Source organism: Caloenas nicobarica, chromosome 22 (assembly GCF_036013445.1).
Source record: "Caloenas nicobarica isolate bCalNic1 chromosome 22, bCalNic1.hap1, whole genome shotgun sequence".
Classification (NCBI taxonomy): domain Eukaryota; kingdom Metazoa; phylum Chordata; class Aves; order Columbiformes; family Columbidae; genus Caloenas; species Caloenas nicobarica.
The window spans coordinates 6,565,401-6,579,936 of record NC_088266.1 but is presented as its reverse complement, the minus strand read 5'-3'; the positions used below and the strand labels follow the sequence as shown (position 1 = coordinate 6,579,936).

Here is a 14,536-nt window from a genome sequence, read left to right as displayed (position 1 = left end):
TGCTTTCCTTAGTAAGCGTTCTATTATAATGATAATATTTTAAACTGTCAACAGTAGTGAATTTTGAGTACTCTTCTAGCAAATGCTGTTCTTTCTAGCACAGAAATCACTGGAAACAAGATAATAACTACAAGTGCTTTGCCCACAAAGTGCCAAATCGTCCCTTGGTCATGAAACAGGTCACAGAGTTACGCACAAGAACAAAAGCAGGAGATTACAGAGGAGGAGTCACCTGAGGTTGTGCCCAGTAACATGGTGCTATTACCTGTTTTCATTGGACTGTGACAGCTACAAGTAGACTACGAATATTACAGTAATATTGACTTAGCATGTACACCACAGGTATGAGAAGTGGTCGTAGGGACAGTCAGACTTGCATATAATCCTTCTCTGAAAGTACAAGTTCTTGTCCTTTGTTGCCATATTCAGAGGGCAGTTTTGGCCCCGAGAATTGCATTCTTTGTATTTCTCTCAAGCCCGAGCAGAGGGACTGTGGACCTGCCGACAGCAGATTGCCAGGCGGGCACTGCCTGCGGGGACAACTCGGGGAGGTGACAACGGTGGCTCTGCCAGGCAAGGGAAATAGCCAATGAGGTGCAGAGGTCAGGTGGAGGAGCTTCACGTGGCTGACAATTTAATTACTCTGCAAAATCATTAAGCTCTGGAGATGTGCCATTAGAAGTTCTGGCACCTGCAACTGCTAAAGGGATAATTAAAATGTGCCTGGGAGGTTTTATTCCAAGTTATTACTACAGCACATGGAAATTACTTTATTTTTTCATGCAAGTTTATTACGCCTCCCACCTGCAGAAGCCTCTTTCCATCTGTCGCTTGGTGTCTGTGCCAGCATAACCCAAGTTGCGATCACTTTTCAGTTATTTTCCAAGGAACAGAGCCCTGGACAAGACCATCTTTTTCTCCACCTGCACAGGTAAATAATGTATTTAGTGTTAGGTAAGAATGAAACTGTCCCCAAAACTTTCGGACATGAACTGTTCTCCACACACACACTGCCCTGCCCAAACCAATACAATCTGTGTTTCAGCAGGATGACTCGCACACACACAATAACCTCTGTTGTCATTTACAGTTTCTGGAAGCCAAGTTATGTATAACGTGTGTTTGTACATCTTGAGCAGAGACTCCGCTGAGCAGCCTCCACTTCAGCCCCTCCAACACCCCACACCCCGACTACAACAAAATCTCCATCAATAACCAAGGCAGCGGACAAATACATGTAACTGGACAGAAATTAGAGGCTCCTGCAGAAAAACACTTCAGCCTTGTGGAGAATACTGTACCCAGAGGTGGTGTGCTGCAGATCTGATTCCATTGTAGACTCGCAGGCAATGAAGCATCAGAGAAGCTTTATCACATACTGAGGAAAACAGGATTCAGATTTCATCTTTTCCAGAAGCAGAGGAAACGCGCCTTTCCTTCTCCCATGCTGCCACCTGCTGACAAACCAGGCTCCACGTGTTTTCATTGCTAAAAACTTTATTTCTACATACAATGTTCAGGTAGGACCTTTCGTTGTAGCACATGATCACAGATCAGAGCAGAGGTGACCAGCAAAAGACAGAAATTGTATAATTCATGACATTAGAAAAAGCTACATGTTTCTTGCTCTGCAAGAGTCCTTTTGCCCATCGATATTCTCCTATAAAAAAGAAAAAATTGTACAAAATGCATTTGGAAAATGTGTTAGGTATAAGTTATGTGGAATTTTTACAATGAAAAAGATGGGTTTTTCCACTAACAAGCATATCTTGGAATAATTACATGCCTACCAAGCGATAAGTGTCCCGGTTGGTAAGAAACTGCAGGCTCAGTGCGGCATGCTGCTGCATGGCGCTGGGATGCAGAGGGGCAGAGGGTAAGAGGTTCCAAGCTCTGGCGGTTCTGAGCAACCTCCATCACTCAGCTATTGCAAACGACGCTGCAGAAGATGCCACTTGGCTATTTCCTCGGCTCTTCTGCAGATCTGACATTTCATTTTCAAGCTGTATTTTTCTCCATGAATATTTGGAAAAAAGGTTGGGCTTTTTTTGTTGAGATTTTTTTGTTTGGTTGTTTTTTGGTTTTGTTTTTTACCATGTCCGTTGTTTACAATAGTTCAAACAAAAATGGCTATTCAAGCCTGATTTCTTCAAGGCCGGTACCACTTTCCAGCACAGGAACAGTTGTTTGATCCCTGTTATCCACATTTCCCATCGAAGTCTGACCCTGCTGTCCACTCTTCACAACATGTCAAAAGCAAACAGAGGAGTTAGAAGGGTCAGCTTTTATTGGCATTGCCTGCTGGTTTCACTGCTAACAGCCGGACTTTTGTCACTGTAGGTCCCCTCTCAAATCACAAGTGCAAATTACAGAGCCCAGTCGAGGTTTGTCCTGTGAAACTCATCACCATCTGCACAGTGCAAACCATTAACAGAACTTTTAGGGGATACATACGACTGTAGCATGGAGAGATCAATAAACACAGTTACGTAAGACAGGCTTGTATTTTTAGTAGGCATCCATCTCCTAAATCCCCTTCAATATTCATTCTTAGACAATGCCAGGTGACAACAATGGCCTTGGGACTAGATCCCAGGCCTCCGAAAGAGAATCAAATAAAATGAGTTTATACTGCAAAGTTTTAGGGATTCTGAACTCACAGACACTCCCAGTATCCACAAGCTGCTCCAGTACACGCTGAGCCCATCAAACACATAGACACAGAGCACACACAACCACCAAACAAAAAACCTACTTCAGACTGCAACATATTACCAAATATAAATAAAGAAAGAAGAGATACTCACCCCAGATTGCTGCACAACTGCAAAGAAAATGAAACAGTCCCATCAAATTGCAGTAAGGTGAACTTTATACTAATGATTTTTCTAATCATGTGATCTTGTCCTCTATACACATGGTTTCGTACTTACGTGGCACAAAACGTTTCCGTTTCCTCCTTTGCCAGACACACGCAAAGCCAGCTGCAACAAGTAGCACGATTACAACAGCAGAAACAATTGTTGCAACAAAGTAAGCTGAGCTGGGATTCCCATCCTCTCCTTGTCCTGGGCCACTCTCCTCATGCCTGATGTAAGAAAAGAAATAACTGTGCTCTTAGAACCCATCAGCAGAACTGCTGTGCTGTTCTCAACATCACACCTCCGCGTCCAGGGGCACTCAGATTCTGACTTGGTGGGTAACCCGAGCAGGAGCTGACTTTTACCTCTTCATCTTAACGCTTGTAAATGCAAATTGCTTCTCCTCAGAGGCAAACTCCCACCCGTTCTGCTGCAGCTAAGGGATGTGTCACAGAAACCCGGTACCCGGAGGAGTGCGCTGCTCCTCATGGCTCCTGACCAGCTCATCAGAGCTCCGAGAGCCTCCTGGGCAGCCACAAGCTGGGACAAGAGGCTGAAGGCTAAATCTGTTGTGTTAATGAGTTCATAGAGAAGTGCAGCTGTTCCCAAAAAAGAGTGGGACATGGAAACAGGATTGCACACTCAGTGCCTTACTGGAAGCAGGAAACTGCTGTTTCAAAGCAAAATGCAGACCCACAGTTACAGAGAATAGTCCCAGGCCCACAAAGAGAAGGAGCTGCTTACTTGGGCTGCGGTCTGCAAGCGTAGGGCATGTCGGCTGTAGAGGAGGTGCCAGGAGGGCAGGCTTCACACACGTTGTCCATGGTCTTTGTGCCTGCGAAGGAGAAGACAACAGGATTTCTGTCTGTATCTACGGCTAAGGAGAGCTCCAGTCCAGAATGGTCTTTGTAAATGACCAAGGGATGGCTGCACAGACTCTTCACTGCACACAAAAGCTCACATGCTCTGTCTTTGGAGACAGCAAAAAAAAGCATTCTTGGCCACACCACCAACTCAGCATCTCGGATTTCTATGGATCCTGCAAGCTTTTGGCTGTACTTTGGTGCTCTGACAATGAGTCAGGACAAGAAAGTTCTGCTGTTGGTGTTACTGGTGCTATGTTGGCTTACCCCTTTCTTTGACCATACTGCCGGGAAAGCAGACAGTGTAGCGCTGACACAGTTCACAGTCTCGAGTCCCAACATAACTGCAGAAATACCCAGGCGGACAGCCACACACCGTGTTCTTCGTGTGCGTACAGGCTACTTCTGGCACCAGGTTGGCTCCTAAGGGAAATTTGCAGCCACAGCTACAGGCATTTACATGGGAACAACCAGCAGATGATACAAAAGCAAAAGTGAACATTCAGCTTTGCCTTGATGCAGCAGAACCAAGAGGATTAGTGAAGATAACTCCTGTTTTGAAGTATAAAGAGAGCCCAGCTCCTCACGGACACAGCGTCTTAGGTCACATTTACGTCTGTCCTAAGTGACTTTCATGGCAAAAGCCAAATGCTCCCAACTCAGATGTTTTTAAATTAGCTGTCCTGGAGCAGGACAGCTCCACCAACAGCAATTTCAGGCCTGAAATTCCAAGTGTTCCAAGACAGCTCTTCAGACACCATGCTGCAATGTAAAGGAGCCTTTAAATGTCAAGAGAGAGGCTGCAGATCAAACTTCCACTGGTGCCAGCTGGAGATCTGTGCCAGTTTTTCCTGCCATCACCCCGCACCAGCATCCCGAGGTCTGCACAGTGACATGACCCTCTCAGTTCTTCATACTCCATAACCAATTAATCAAGCGAATGAGGCAAGAAAGGAGAAGAGGAGAATGTATTCACAAAAAGCAGAAAAAATCCATTTAAACTGGTTCTTTAGCATCCTCCTTACCTTCATCACACCGTTTACATTGACTGCAGTGTTCTAAACCATTGGGATGGTCTGTGTATGTGTCATTAACACACGGAACGCATGTCGTGCTGGAATTGGCAGTGCAATGCTTGAAAACACGAAGTCCTAAAAACCAGAAACAGCCCCCCAAAGTGGCTCCGTTAGCAAAGTTGACCAGGCCAGGGACTGACACTGGTATCACACCACCCGTAACTACTGTAAATAAACTGCAAGGACCTCAGAAATATCCCAATAGCAATTGCAGTGATGATCCTAAAGCAGAAACCGAAAGTGAAAGGCCCGGGAAACAGTGAAATTATCAAGTACCACAGGCCCCAGTGAAGGGACAAGCCCTTGTGCTGTGGTGTGTGGCACGAATGTGGGCTGGGAGATATTAATATAGGTGTGTTGCTCTCAACTGTGCGTTGTGGGACCCTTGTCAGGGTGCAGCTGTTGACAGTGGGGTGGGGGTGACCCCGGGAGGGGGGCGGGAAGGCGCCTCCTCGGCAGCCGCCACGGCAAGCGGTGTCACCTACCGGCAGCGCACATGGGGCAGCACTCCGCGCCCACGGGATATTCCCCCAGCCCGCAGTCCAGGGCTTCCACACTGCCCAGCTGCATGACGAGCACAACGGCAAGAACCTTCGGGAAAACACAAGAACCGATGTCGCAGAATCAGAGAATCACAGAATCCCAGAATGTCAGGGGTTGGAAGGGACCTCGAAAGCTCATCCAGTCCAATCCCCCGCCGGAGCAGGAACACCCAGCTGAGGTTACACAGAAGGTGTCCAGGCGGGTTGGAATGTCTGCAGAGAAGGAGACTCCACAACCCCCCTGGGCAGCCTGGGCCAGGCTCTGGCACCCTCACTGGCAAGAAGTTTCTTGTCATATTTAAGTGGAACCTCCTGTGTTCCAGTTTGTACCCATTGCCCCTTGTCCTGTCACTGGTTGTCACCCAGAAGAGCCTGGCTCCATCCTCCTGACACTCCCCCTTTCCATATTGATCCCCATGAATGAGTCACCCCTCAGTCTCCTCCCAGCTCAAGAGCCCCGGCCGGTCCAGGTCGGGCGTCGCCCCTCCCCAGGGGCCCCGAGGGGCGGCCCCGCCCCGCGCCCCCACTCACCAGGCGCATGGTCCCCCGGGCAGGGTCCCGCCTCGGGGGCCTCCCCCGGGGCCGCCCCACGCAGCGGGACGGACCTCAGGGCCCGGGGCCGAGCGCTGGGACACACTCCGAAAACGAAAGCACGACAGGGCAGGAAGGGGAAGGGAAGGGAAAGGAAGGGGCGCCCGGGCGGGGCGGGCGCTGCCCCCACCAGACGGCGGCCGGCGGGTGACAGGGGTCGCGCCGCCACCTTCCCCGACCGGTCACACCGGGGACACCCGGGTAGAAACCCGGTAAACATCTCAAAACTGCCTTAGAGCCCGCGTTTGTGTTCTCGGAAGTACACCAGACTAACCGGAAAACAATCCACTCTTGAAAAAATACCTCGCAGCTGCCTGATTAATTACTGACCTAAAGAAGAAATGCCGAAGTCTGCCCTTAACGCTGGTTCAAGCTCCTTCTCTCACCTTTTGTGTATTTTTCAGCACTGGAGGAGCTGGGTTACACTGAACCAGTGCACGTTCCAGCTTCTGGTCAGCAGATGTTTACGTTACCAAAAGAACAGGCGGGATTTAAAAACAGCTGTTGTTGTGAATATTAAAAATATTGCTCAAATGAGTTCCTCGAGCACCACAGGGAAGCAGTTTATGTAAATGTAGATTTCCTCCTCTCTATTTTTGGAAAAGAAAAAAGCAGCAATACTTCGCTAGTTTCTGAAATGAGTGGGCAGCGTTTCTTGCAGCAGGACACAGTGTAGGAGTGTGAAGAGACGAGCTTTTTGTCAAGGCTTTGATGAGCTCAGAACTGCAGTGAACCCCTCAGGGAACAGGTGAGCAAACTGTGAGACAAGTCTGTAGTTTGCTCAATGTTTCCTTTGATTTTCAGGCGATCATGCTAACTTTTCTAGCTATTTGGGATGGACAAAATAAGCCGATTTTACGGTGCGGCAGCTGCCTCGGTTTCCTACACGTCACCACTTTTTTCCACTGCTTCAAGTTTCACTTGACGCGACAGACAACGCTTCTCTGACAAGAGACAGTGGCTGCTGGTGTGACGGGAAGGTCTGACTGTCCTCACCCCGCCCTCGAAAGGGTTTGACAAGTCCAAGTTCACTGGTATCATCACTTACCCCTCAGAGGGAGAGGACCCAGACAGAAGTTGCACACAAATGCATTTTATTGCTCTCTACAAACACAGACGCATACGCAGTATGCACAGAAGCCATGGGGCTGTCCCAGGAGCGGGAGAAACACGATCCACCATGAATTAAACCACTCAATACACACAAAAATCATTATTATAATGAAAATGCTAGAAAAAGCATAGCTTACACTCAAAATGTATAACATTGACCAATTAAGCCTTTCACCTACTACCTTTTCTTTAACATAAAGCAGTAACACACTCTTTTTCTAAATTGAAAAAAGCAGCAAAACAGTAGAAATATTCTACATAGTTTCCTAGCTTCTGCTCATCTGCCACACTTTATATCTAGGACTATGAAAGGGTCACTGGGGAAAGATCCAAACCAAAAACCATCTTTGATGCTGTACAAGCTATAAGCAGAGGGAAACTGATTTTAATCAAGTGTGCATGAAATAAAGGGGAGTAAATTTATCCTCTGGAGTGACTGAGCAAACAAGTGTCACTAGTCAAGGCAGAGCAAAGCTGATGGCTCTTGCAAAAAATATTAGAGAAATCTCTCCTACAGCAATTCTTGTCTGTCACGACCGTAACATTTACAAAAATACCCTCCATTTTGAAGACCTTTGCCCCCTGACTGGGCAGGATGCTGTGTGCTTTTACACCAGCGTCTACACAGCTTCAACACCACTCAGCAGAATGCCTGAACTTTTGCCAGAGGATCCCGCTAAAGTCAAAACTATGCCATTCTTTTCACACATAAATAAAATACACAGGGGAAATAAAATTCCCTACAGAAGAGAGGATCAGAGCTGGACTAGCAAATGCTGTCAGATCCTTCCTCTGGACTGGAAAAGGCAAAGGTCCATGCAGGAAGGACTCCCCTGACTACCAGGGTCTCCAGAGAGCACCGGCATCTTTGGGAGACGCTTGCTTCAGGGTGCTGGGGTTCCCAGGGGACAAGGTGACCTCCATAGCAGCCGACTGGCTCTTCTGGAAGTGGCTTAAAAGTTTGGTCTGCGTTTCAGTCCGGACTTTATGAAGAGAGAGGAAATGGAAAGCTTCTTGCAAACATCTAGAATAGCCCTCTCTGAAGTCAAACTGAGAGCTTTTATGGAAGGATCCTGCAGCTGGAGAAGGGAAGAGAAGAGGGAGGGGGAAGAAATGATAGCTTAGAGCAATTGTTCATGGCTAGAGATTCATAAAACTGTCACAGATTTGCAGCAAGCTAGAGACTGAAACAAAACTCAATACTCACTCTTCACCTGCAGCTGGCTCTGCTGCTTCAGGTAGCTGACGGTCATCTCCAGGATGTCGGCCTTCTCCAGCTTGGAGTTGGGCTGGTGCCTTTGAAACTCCTTCTCCAGGAGCAGTTTCAGCTGCTCGATGCTGCTGTTAATCCGGTCACGGCGCATTTTCTCCACCACCGGCTTCCTCAACTGTAAAAAGCAAAGGAAAAGAGACTTATTATTAGATGGATCTTCTCTCTGCCATTTCCCAGGACTGTTTGTTGCCTGTCACTGTTCCTAAGCAATGTGGAGCAGTTTCTCAGCTGGTGTAAACTGCAATGGGAACAGCTGAGAGTGTGGCTCGGAGCTGCCTTCCTGTGCCTGGACTTACTTTGTTTTTCTCCTTTGGTGTCAGCAGGTTGTCAGGCTCCAGGAAAACAGTGCTGGGAGCCATCTGTCCTGAGAAAGGAAGGTCCCAGAGTGGAAGTCCAGGAGAAATGTGTGGCTGGAAGCTGCCCCTGCCTGATATTTATACTGTGCAGCCTCCCTGAGAGTCTGTGGGTCTGCAGCTTGCTGGAGTTTCCCACACTCCACAGCCAATGAGGGAGAATGGCTGCACAAAGGGAGAAGCATCTATTCTTGCATGCTCCATTGGCGGTGAATAGCCGGGGGATAATGACCTTCTCCCAGATGAGCAGGTGGGGAGTGTGTGCTGCATGAAAGCCTGGGATCAGAGTTACGTGTCAGGAGCTGGGAAAGAGCTGCCCTTCAATGGGAAAAGGCTGCTGACTAATGCCGCGGATCAATGGCGTTCCGGCCGCAGCCCTGGGCGTAGAGCGTGGAGGCAGGAGGAGGTCAGAGGCAGGAGGAGGTCGCTGCCTGTGCAGGACACGACCTGCTGTGTGGGGCTGCATTCTGCTCCAGGCTCGCATGGCGGCACACGCTGCAGCGTGCACAGGCGCACACGCACATGCGGGCAGTTTCTGGCCCTCTGAGATAAAGAGCAGAATTTCTTTAAATCCACTGACCTTGTTTTCTCACTAAGCCAGAGCCAGTTGTTCTCCCTCGGGTGACTGTGACACTAGTTTTGCCCCTGTGAAACAGAAATCAGCTTTTCCAGTTTGGCTTACCGCAAATAAATACATCTAATTGTAAGCACACACAGTTATTGAAAACCTTTTCTGTTTTGATCTTTGTTCTTTTCCCTTGATATCTTAGGCACCTCTTCAGAACACTCTCAAGCACCTTATGTTTCTGACATGATCAGTTCAATTCGCTTCTCTCTGAGCACCAGTATCTCCCTCTGCAACATTCAATACCGGAATAATAATAATCAGATAAGTTACTGTCAAGTGATTTTAGGGCTTATGTTTGGGGATCTCTTACTGTAATAAATAAATACTGTTTGTGTTTACATTGATATATGTGTGTGTGTGTGTCTGTGTATATATTAATACAAATGTGTGTGGTCACACATCTTTTAATGTGAATACACACACACACGGACACATTTCTCGGTCCCTCCGCAGCTCGTTGCCCGTCAGCCCAGGTAAGGCTTCGTGACCTCTCCAGGATCTGCTGTCCAGCCCCATTGTGCTGCTGGTGAATGGGCTCCCTCGTTCCCTACAGAGCAGCAGCTGTTGAGCTCCGAGGCTTTTATGTCAAGTTGTGGGAAAGCTTTTGTGACACCATTTCACATGTTCTCCCCAAAGCCTGTGGATTATCTCTGAGCCCGTGTAATGCCACTTCTGAAACCAACCTTTCCCTCTGTGCGTCCCTCTTGGGGAGATTCTCTGAAACAGAAACTCCTGAGTAGTAACCCGTCGCTTGAGCTCGTTAATCAAGTGTGTGAAGAAGAAATGTGTCAATTCCCTGATCAGCAGGGTCCACTAGCAGTTTTGCTAGAGACAGTTTCTGTTTTCCAGATGAACTCACTAATAAGCAGCTATAGGAACAGCATGAATTTTAAAGCATCTGAAATAAATCCATGTATTTAAAATAGCTTTTAATTTTCTCTTTGGATTCACAGTCTGCGAGGGGAAAATTTAGCCAATTACTGACCATCTTGGAATAGTTACTCAAATTAGATGCTCAGTTACTTCAAGGAGATGCTCTTCTTCTGCTTTGATGGGAAATCCTACAGAAAAGTGGTAATAAAAATTCCTCCCTATAAGGAATTCTGAATGACACACCTTGTACTCTGGTTCCAAACATACACAATATTACATAGAAAACTTATTAGGATCCCAAGATACTGCATTTGGATAATGTGTTTGAAACATGGCATTAGCAAGAGTCTTCTGGCTGAATCCCTGCCAGATGTTCACTCTTTAGGAAGAGCTTTCCCAAGTCTGCAGAGATGCTCGTGGCTTCTCCTCTGCTGTGTGCTGCCCAGATGGCCTTTTGGGAGCAAAGTTTCCCACTGCACACAATGCAAAGCCAAGCACCGTTGCTAATGCAGTTTGTAGTCGGGCACACTTCCTTTGTGACGGGGATGAATATCATTAAGAAATGGTGTGGGAAACTCTGAGGTCCACAATCTTCCACAGCCTTCTGTTAGGAAGTCATTTAGAAAGCTGAAACACTTGGGAGCGGGGACAGAGCGACGCTTCTGAGCAGAGAACAGGGAAGACAGCAAAATGTAGGAGACTCAGTCAGCTCTGAGTCCTATAGACCATCCTGAGGTCAAAAATAAAATGGGCCCAATGCTAAGGGCCTTACTTGCATCCTCACTGAAATCAATAGAAACTGTGGACTCCATGAAGAGAGAAGCGGGCTGCTAGATTTATCCTGCAGCTTTTGTACCTCCAGAGCTACCGGTAAACTGCTGTAAATATAAATCACCTCTGCACCTACAGTGGAATTCATCAAAATCATAATCAGCAAAATTTGAGCCTGAATTTTCACATTTCAAACACTAATACCAGAATCTGCTCTATTATATCCCATTTATCTCATCCAAGCAACACAGAATAGTTTAGGAGTATTAATGAAGAGCAAAGCTTCCCCATAGCATTACTGGTATAAAATATAACCTAATTTTCTTAAAAACCAAGCCCAACTCCTATAGCTCTATCTACAAAAATATCCTGATATCCTCATGCTCCACAGGTGTCATGTTTTTCCCTTAGCACTGTGCAGCAAGGAGGCTGTGCCTCACCTGCAGATCTCCAAGCTGCCAGGAGGAAATCAGGCCTGGATTTAAACTCCATATTTAAATTACAGCAAACAGCAGTTCAGATTAACATGCCAGGGCAATCGGGGTTTGGAGGAGCTTCTGTATCTGTTTGCAACAGTTTGCATAAGCTTACGAGCAGCTTGGCTAATATCAGGGGTTTGTGTTTTCCAAAACATATTAAACAAATCTGGGGAATTAAAGACAAACAGAATAAGTGGCTCAGAAGCCTCAGCGTGGGTCAAAATCACCTCTGCCACCTTCAGTGGGACAATTTTCTTTGGCCTTACTGGTGGGTGAGCAAGATTCTGCTCCTGCAGCTCCTGTCCCTGTCCTTGTCCCTCACCCACCCTCGCTGTGCTGCCAGCAGTGCCCCGTTTGAGCCTGGCACAATTTCTGTTTGTCTGCACACCTTCCTTCACTTTTTTCCCCATTTACTCTGGGTTTATTTTCCCCTTCATGAAGTTTTTATAATCTGATTTTTTGTTCTGTCACTCTTTTTCCCTCTGTCTGTCACAGGCAGATGTGGTTTGGGGACAGGGGTGTCTTACAGCACCGCGGACTCTGTGAGTTTGGAGTTCCTTCCAGTTTCCCACACTGCTCTCCCATTCAGGGCATTCAGGCGCAGGATAAAGGAAGTGTGCCATGCTACAAGCTGAATTAGAAATGGTGTTTGACTTCCCTTTGTGCTCCACAGAACCCTTGCTCTGGGCAGACCATCTGCATTGCACTCACTGGGGAGAAAACCATTGATCACGGCCTGTCAGCCCAGCTGGGGGAACTTGGGAAAGTAATTCCTTGTGCCACTTCGGCTCTTTGGGGCTTAACATCTGGCTGGAGGGGGAGGCGACAGTTGATGGTTTAACAGTCGTGCTTCCTTTCAAGTTTGGGATGCTGTTTTGATCCCCGATAAGCCTTTCTGAAATCCCAGTTTTAATAACATGGAAAGCATCCAGAAGACTAGGAATAATGCACTGGCTTTGCATTTTCAAAGTGCTTTACAAATACCAGCTAATGAATTCTCAGCAACCTCCTCTGTGAGATAAGGACATATTATTAGTGATGTTTTATAAAGGAAGAAAAATAAGGCAGACAGGAGAATACCAAAATTTCAGTATTTCAAATAGCCTACTGGTTGCAGTGCTTCTATCGCCAAGCAGCTATTTGAGACATCTGGTTTGCAAAGATGCTCAGTATACACTTTTGATTTAATTAGCTTTGGTATCTCTGAAAAGGAGTCAACTCCATAGCTTGTGGGAGACTTTGGCTGACCAGCCTGGACCACACTCGCAGTCCCGCACCACCTTAGATAAGCGGATGCTGAAGTTCTCCTTTGCACTCAAGTACAGTAGCGGTTATTTAGTACAATTTGTTCAAGCTCATGAAATGCTGAAAAGGAAGATGCACTCAAATCCTTGATCAGCAAATACTTAATGATCTATTCAACAGAATAGTACTTCAAAGGACTTGTATTTTTCTTAGACACATGAAAATGTTTTTGTTAAATCCCTATGACTTTCAGCCCACTTCTTGGTTTCTCAAAGCCCAAATGTTGACATTTTAAAGGTTGGCAGTAATGCCAGATCCTCAGAGGTGCTGAGCCCATCGTAAGAACCAAATGCCACCATCTTCCAAAAAAACCCATCCAAAACAATGCAGAAAGTGCATGAACTCAGCAGCTTCTGTGTTTGCTCCCTCCACCTCGTTGTTAGTGACAGGCTGTCCTTCCTTGGCCAGAGCCCGGCAGGTGACCGACTGATGGGGTCTCCATATTTCCAAGGACTTTTGGGGAGCACATGCTCCCGCTGAGGTCAGCAGCATCTGGGGCACTTGAGAGCAAAACTCAAACCTGTCTGGTCGCATTTGAGAGCTGCTGAGATGGGAACAGTTACGTTACCCAGACCATAACTAACGTAGCACTGACTGGCCTAATTACAGAGCAAGGTGCAGGCGAGTCCCCTGGCAAAAGCAGGAGGATAGGAGATACTCTGCGGTTTACACAGGTTTTGGAAGGAGGAGGGTGGCAAACACATCCCATGGTGGCTCCCCAAAGGCTGCTGGCAGGGCAATGTGTTCCTTTGAGCCGTAATTGATTCCTGCCATCAGGCACCAGCCTGCTCTCCCCAGGGTCAGCGCTTTCCCACATCCAGCCCCATTATCCCACAGACCAGGCCCTTTGTACAACACACTCCGGCCATTCATGTGCAAAGCAGCTGTAATCCCCAGACCTTTCAGAGTCAATATACCAGGAAATAATAAATCCCTCTTGTGCACTCTTGAATGTGCTGAGAGGTGACTTGTGGGAATTTCAGCTGGGCCAAAAAATAATAAATTCTCCTTAATTTTTAATTATTTGTAATACTCACTGCAGAAAGACTATGTCATTGGTGCATGACAATTTCAGGGTCACCCAAACAAGCAGCTATACAAATTGCTCTTGCCTCTAACAACCCTGAAAATGCAGATCAAATTGTCTCATACGTTTCTTAATGACCAAAGTCCACTTGCCTTCACTTATGCACCTGGGAATGGCAGTATATTAAGCATTCTGGATCTAAAGAAAAACTAATTAAAAAAGGTTAAACCTGTGAAGAATGTACTTTACAGTAACAAAAGACCCCTTTTTGCCAGGGTTCTGATGTCTAAAGGAGGCAAGATAATGCCATGCTAATGACATTTAATGGAATATTTTATACAATAGGTCTAATAACAACATAACCTTTTCCCCTGAAAGAGGCAGATTTCACTGCACTTCCACTCGGTTCAGACAGCAGAATTACACTTGGCTTGTGAGAGTGCAAGAAGCCAATCCTGAATAGCAAGTTTTGCAGGATAATTTTTTTAATATGTTGCCTCCCATGCCAAATAATTTTTAAACTCTTTACTGTGTAGAATGTAATATCACCGAGGGCCCCTGCGCACAGACGGTAGGCAGGGTTAGGGGCACCTGGGGGCTGCGAGAAGGGACCTTTGTGACACCGAAGTAAGCAGTGGCTCGTCAGTTAAAAACCGCCAAAGGATTGTTAGGGTTCACCTCAAATAAACAGTACCCTGTCCTTTCAAACCTTAGCAAGAAACCTCCACAGAGCAAGTCACAAGAGCATGAGGATGCTGAAGGGATTTATGGTGCTAAATTC

General features: G+C 46.8%; 2 protein-coding genes across 5 annotated transcripts; both read right to left on the bottom strand.

Annotated features, from left to right (window-relative positions):
• Positions 1-1,502: 1,502 nt before the first annotated feature.
• TNFRSF14 (TNF receptor superfamily member 14) lies at positions 1,503-5,970 on the bottom strand. 3 transcript variants are annotated; one of them, XM_065650138.1, is made up of 8 exons: positions 5,874-5,970; positions 5,286-5,391; positions 4,750-4,875; positions 3,992-4,147; positions 3,606-3,696; positions 2,934-3,088; positions 2,808-2,824; positions 1,503-2,238 (listed from the first exon to the last, which is right to left on the bottom strand). In XM_065650138.1, the coding sequence occupies exons 1-8, from the start codon at positions 5,880-5,882 to the stop codon at positions 2,131-2,133; spliced, it is 768 nt and encodes a 255-aa protein (XP_065506210.1). In that variant the 5' UTR covers positions 5,883-5,970; the 3' UTR covers positions 1,503-2,130. The 3 variants fall into 3 exon arrangements, with proteins under 3 accessions (XP_065506210.1, XP_065506212.1, XP_065506211.1); XM_065650140.1 differs by having other exon boundaries at positions 2,934-2,984; XM_065650139.1 differs by lacking the exon at positions 3,992-4,147.
• Positions 5,971-7,043: 1,073 nt separating this feature from the next.
• On the bottom strand, positions 7,044-8,678 carry LOC135997493 (transcription factor HES-5-like). Of its 2 annotated transcripts, XM_065650116.1 has the most exons (3): positions 8,616-8,678; positions 8,254-8,434; positions 7,044-8,119 (listed from the first exon to the last, which is right to left on the bottom strand). In XM_065650116.1, exons 1-3 carry the CDS (start codon positions 8,676-8,678, stop codon positions 7,884-7,886), a joined length of 480 nt encoding a protein of 159 aa, XP_065506188.1. In that variant the 3' UTR covers positions 7,044-7,883. The 2 variants fall into 2 exon arrangements, with proteins under 2 accessions (XP_065506188.1, XP_065506189.1); XM_065650117.1 differs by lacking the exon at positions 8,616-8,678 and having other exon boundaries at positions 7,044-8,125; positions 8,254-8,427.
• Between the last annotated feature and the right edge of the window lie 5,858 nt (positions 8,679-14,536).

Excerpts from the sequence above, each read along its gene's own strand:
- TNFRSF14 (XM_065650138.1), bottom strand. Across the intron at positions 4,876-5,285 it reads CTGCCCCATGTGCGCTGCCG|GACTTCGTGTTTTCAAGCAT; the intron begins GTAGGTGACACC and ends TCTGGTTTTTAG. Across the intron at positions 3,697-3,991 it reads CAGTATGGTCAAAGAAAGGG|GCACAAAGACCATGGACAAC; the intron begins GTAAGCCAACAT and ends TCTCCTTCGCAG.
- LOC135997493 (XM_065650116.1), bottom strand. The coding sequence starts at position 8,678 with ATGGCTCCCAGCACTGTTTTCCTGGAGCCTGACAACCTGCTGACACCA. Across the intron at positions 8,435-8,615 it reads CACCAAAGGAGAAAAACAAA|TTGAGGAAGCCGGTGGTGGA; the intron begins GTAAGTCCAGGC and ends TGCTTTTTACAG. Across the intron at positions 8,120-8,253 it reads GAGCCAGCTGCAGGTGAAGA|GATCCTTCCATAAAAGCTCT; the intron begins GTGAGTATTGAG and ends CTCCAGCTGCAG.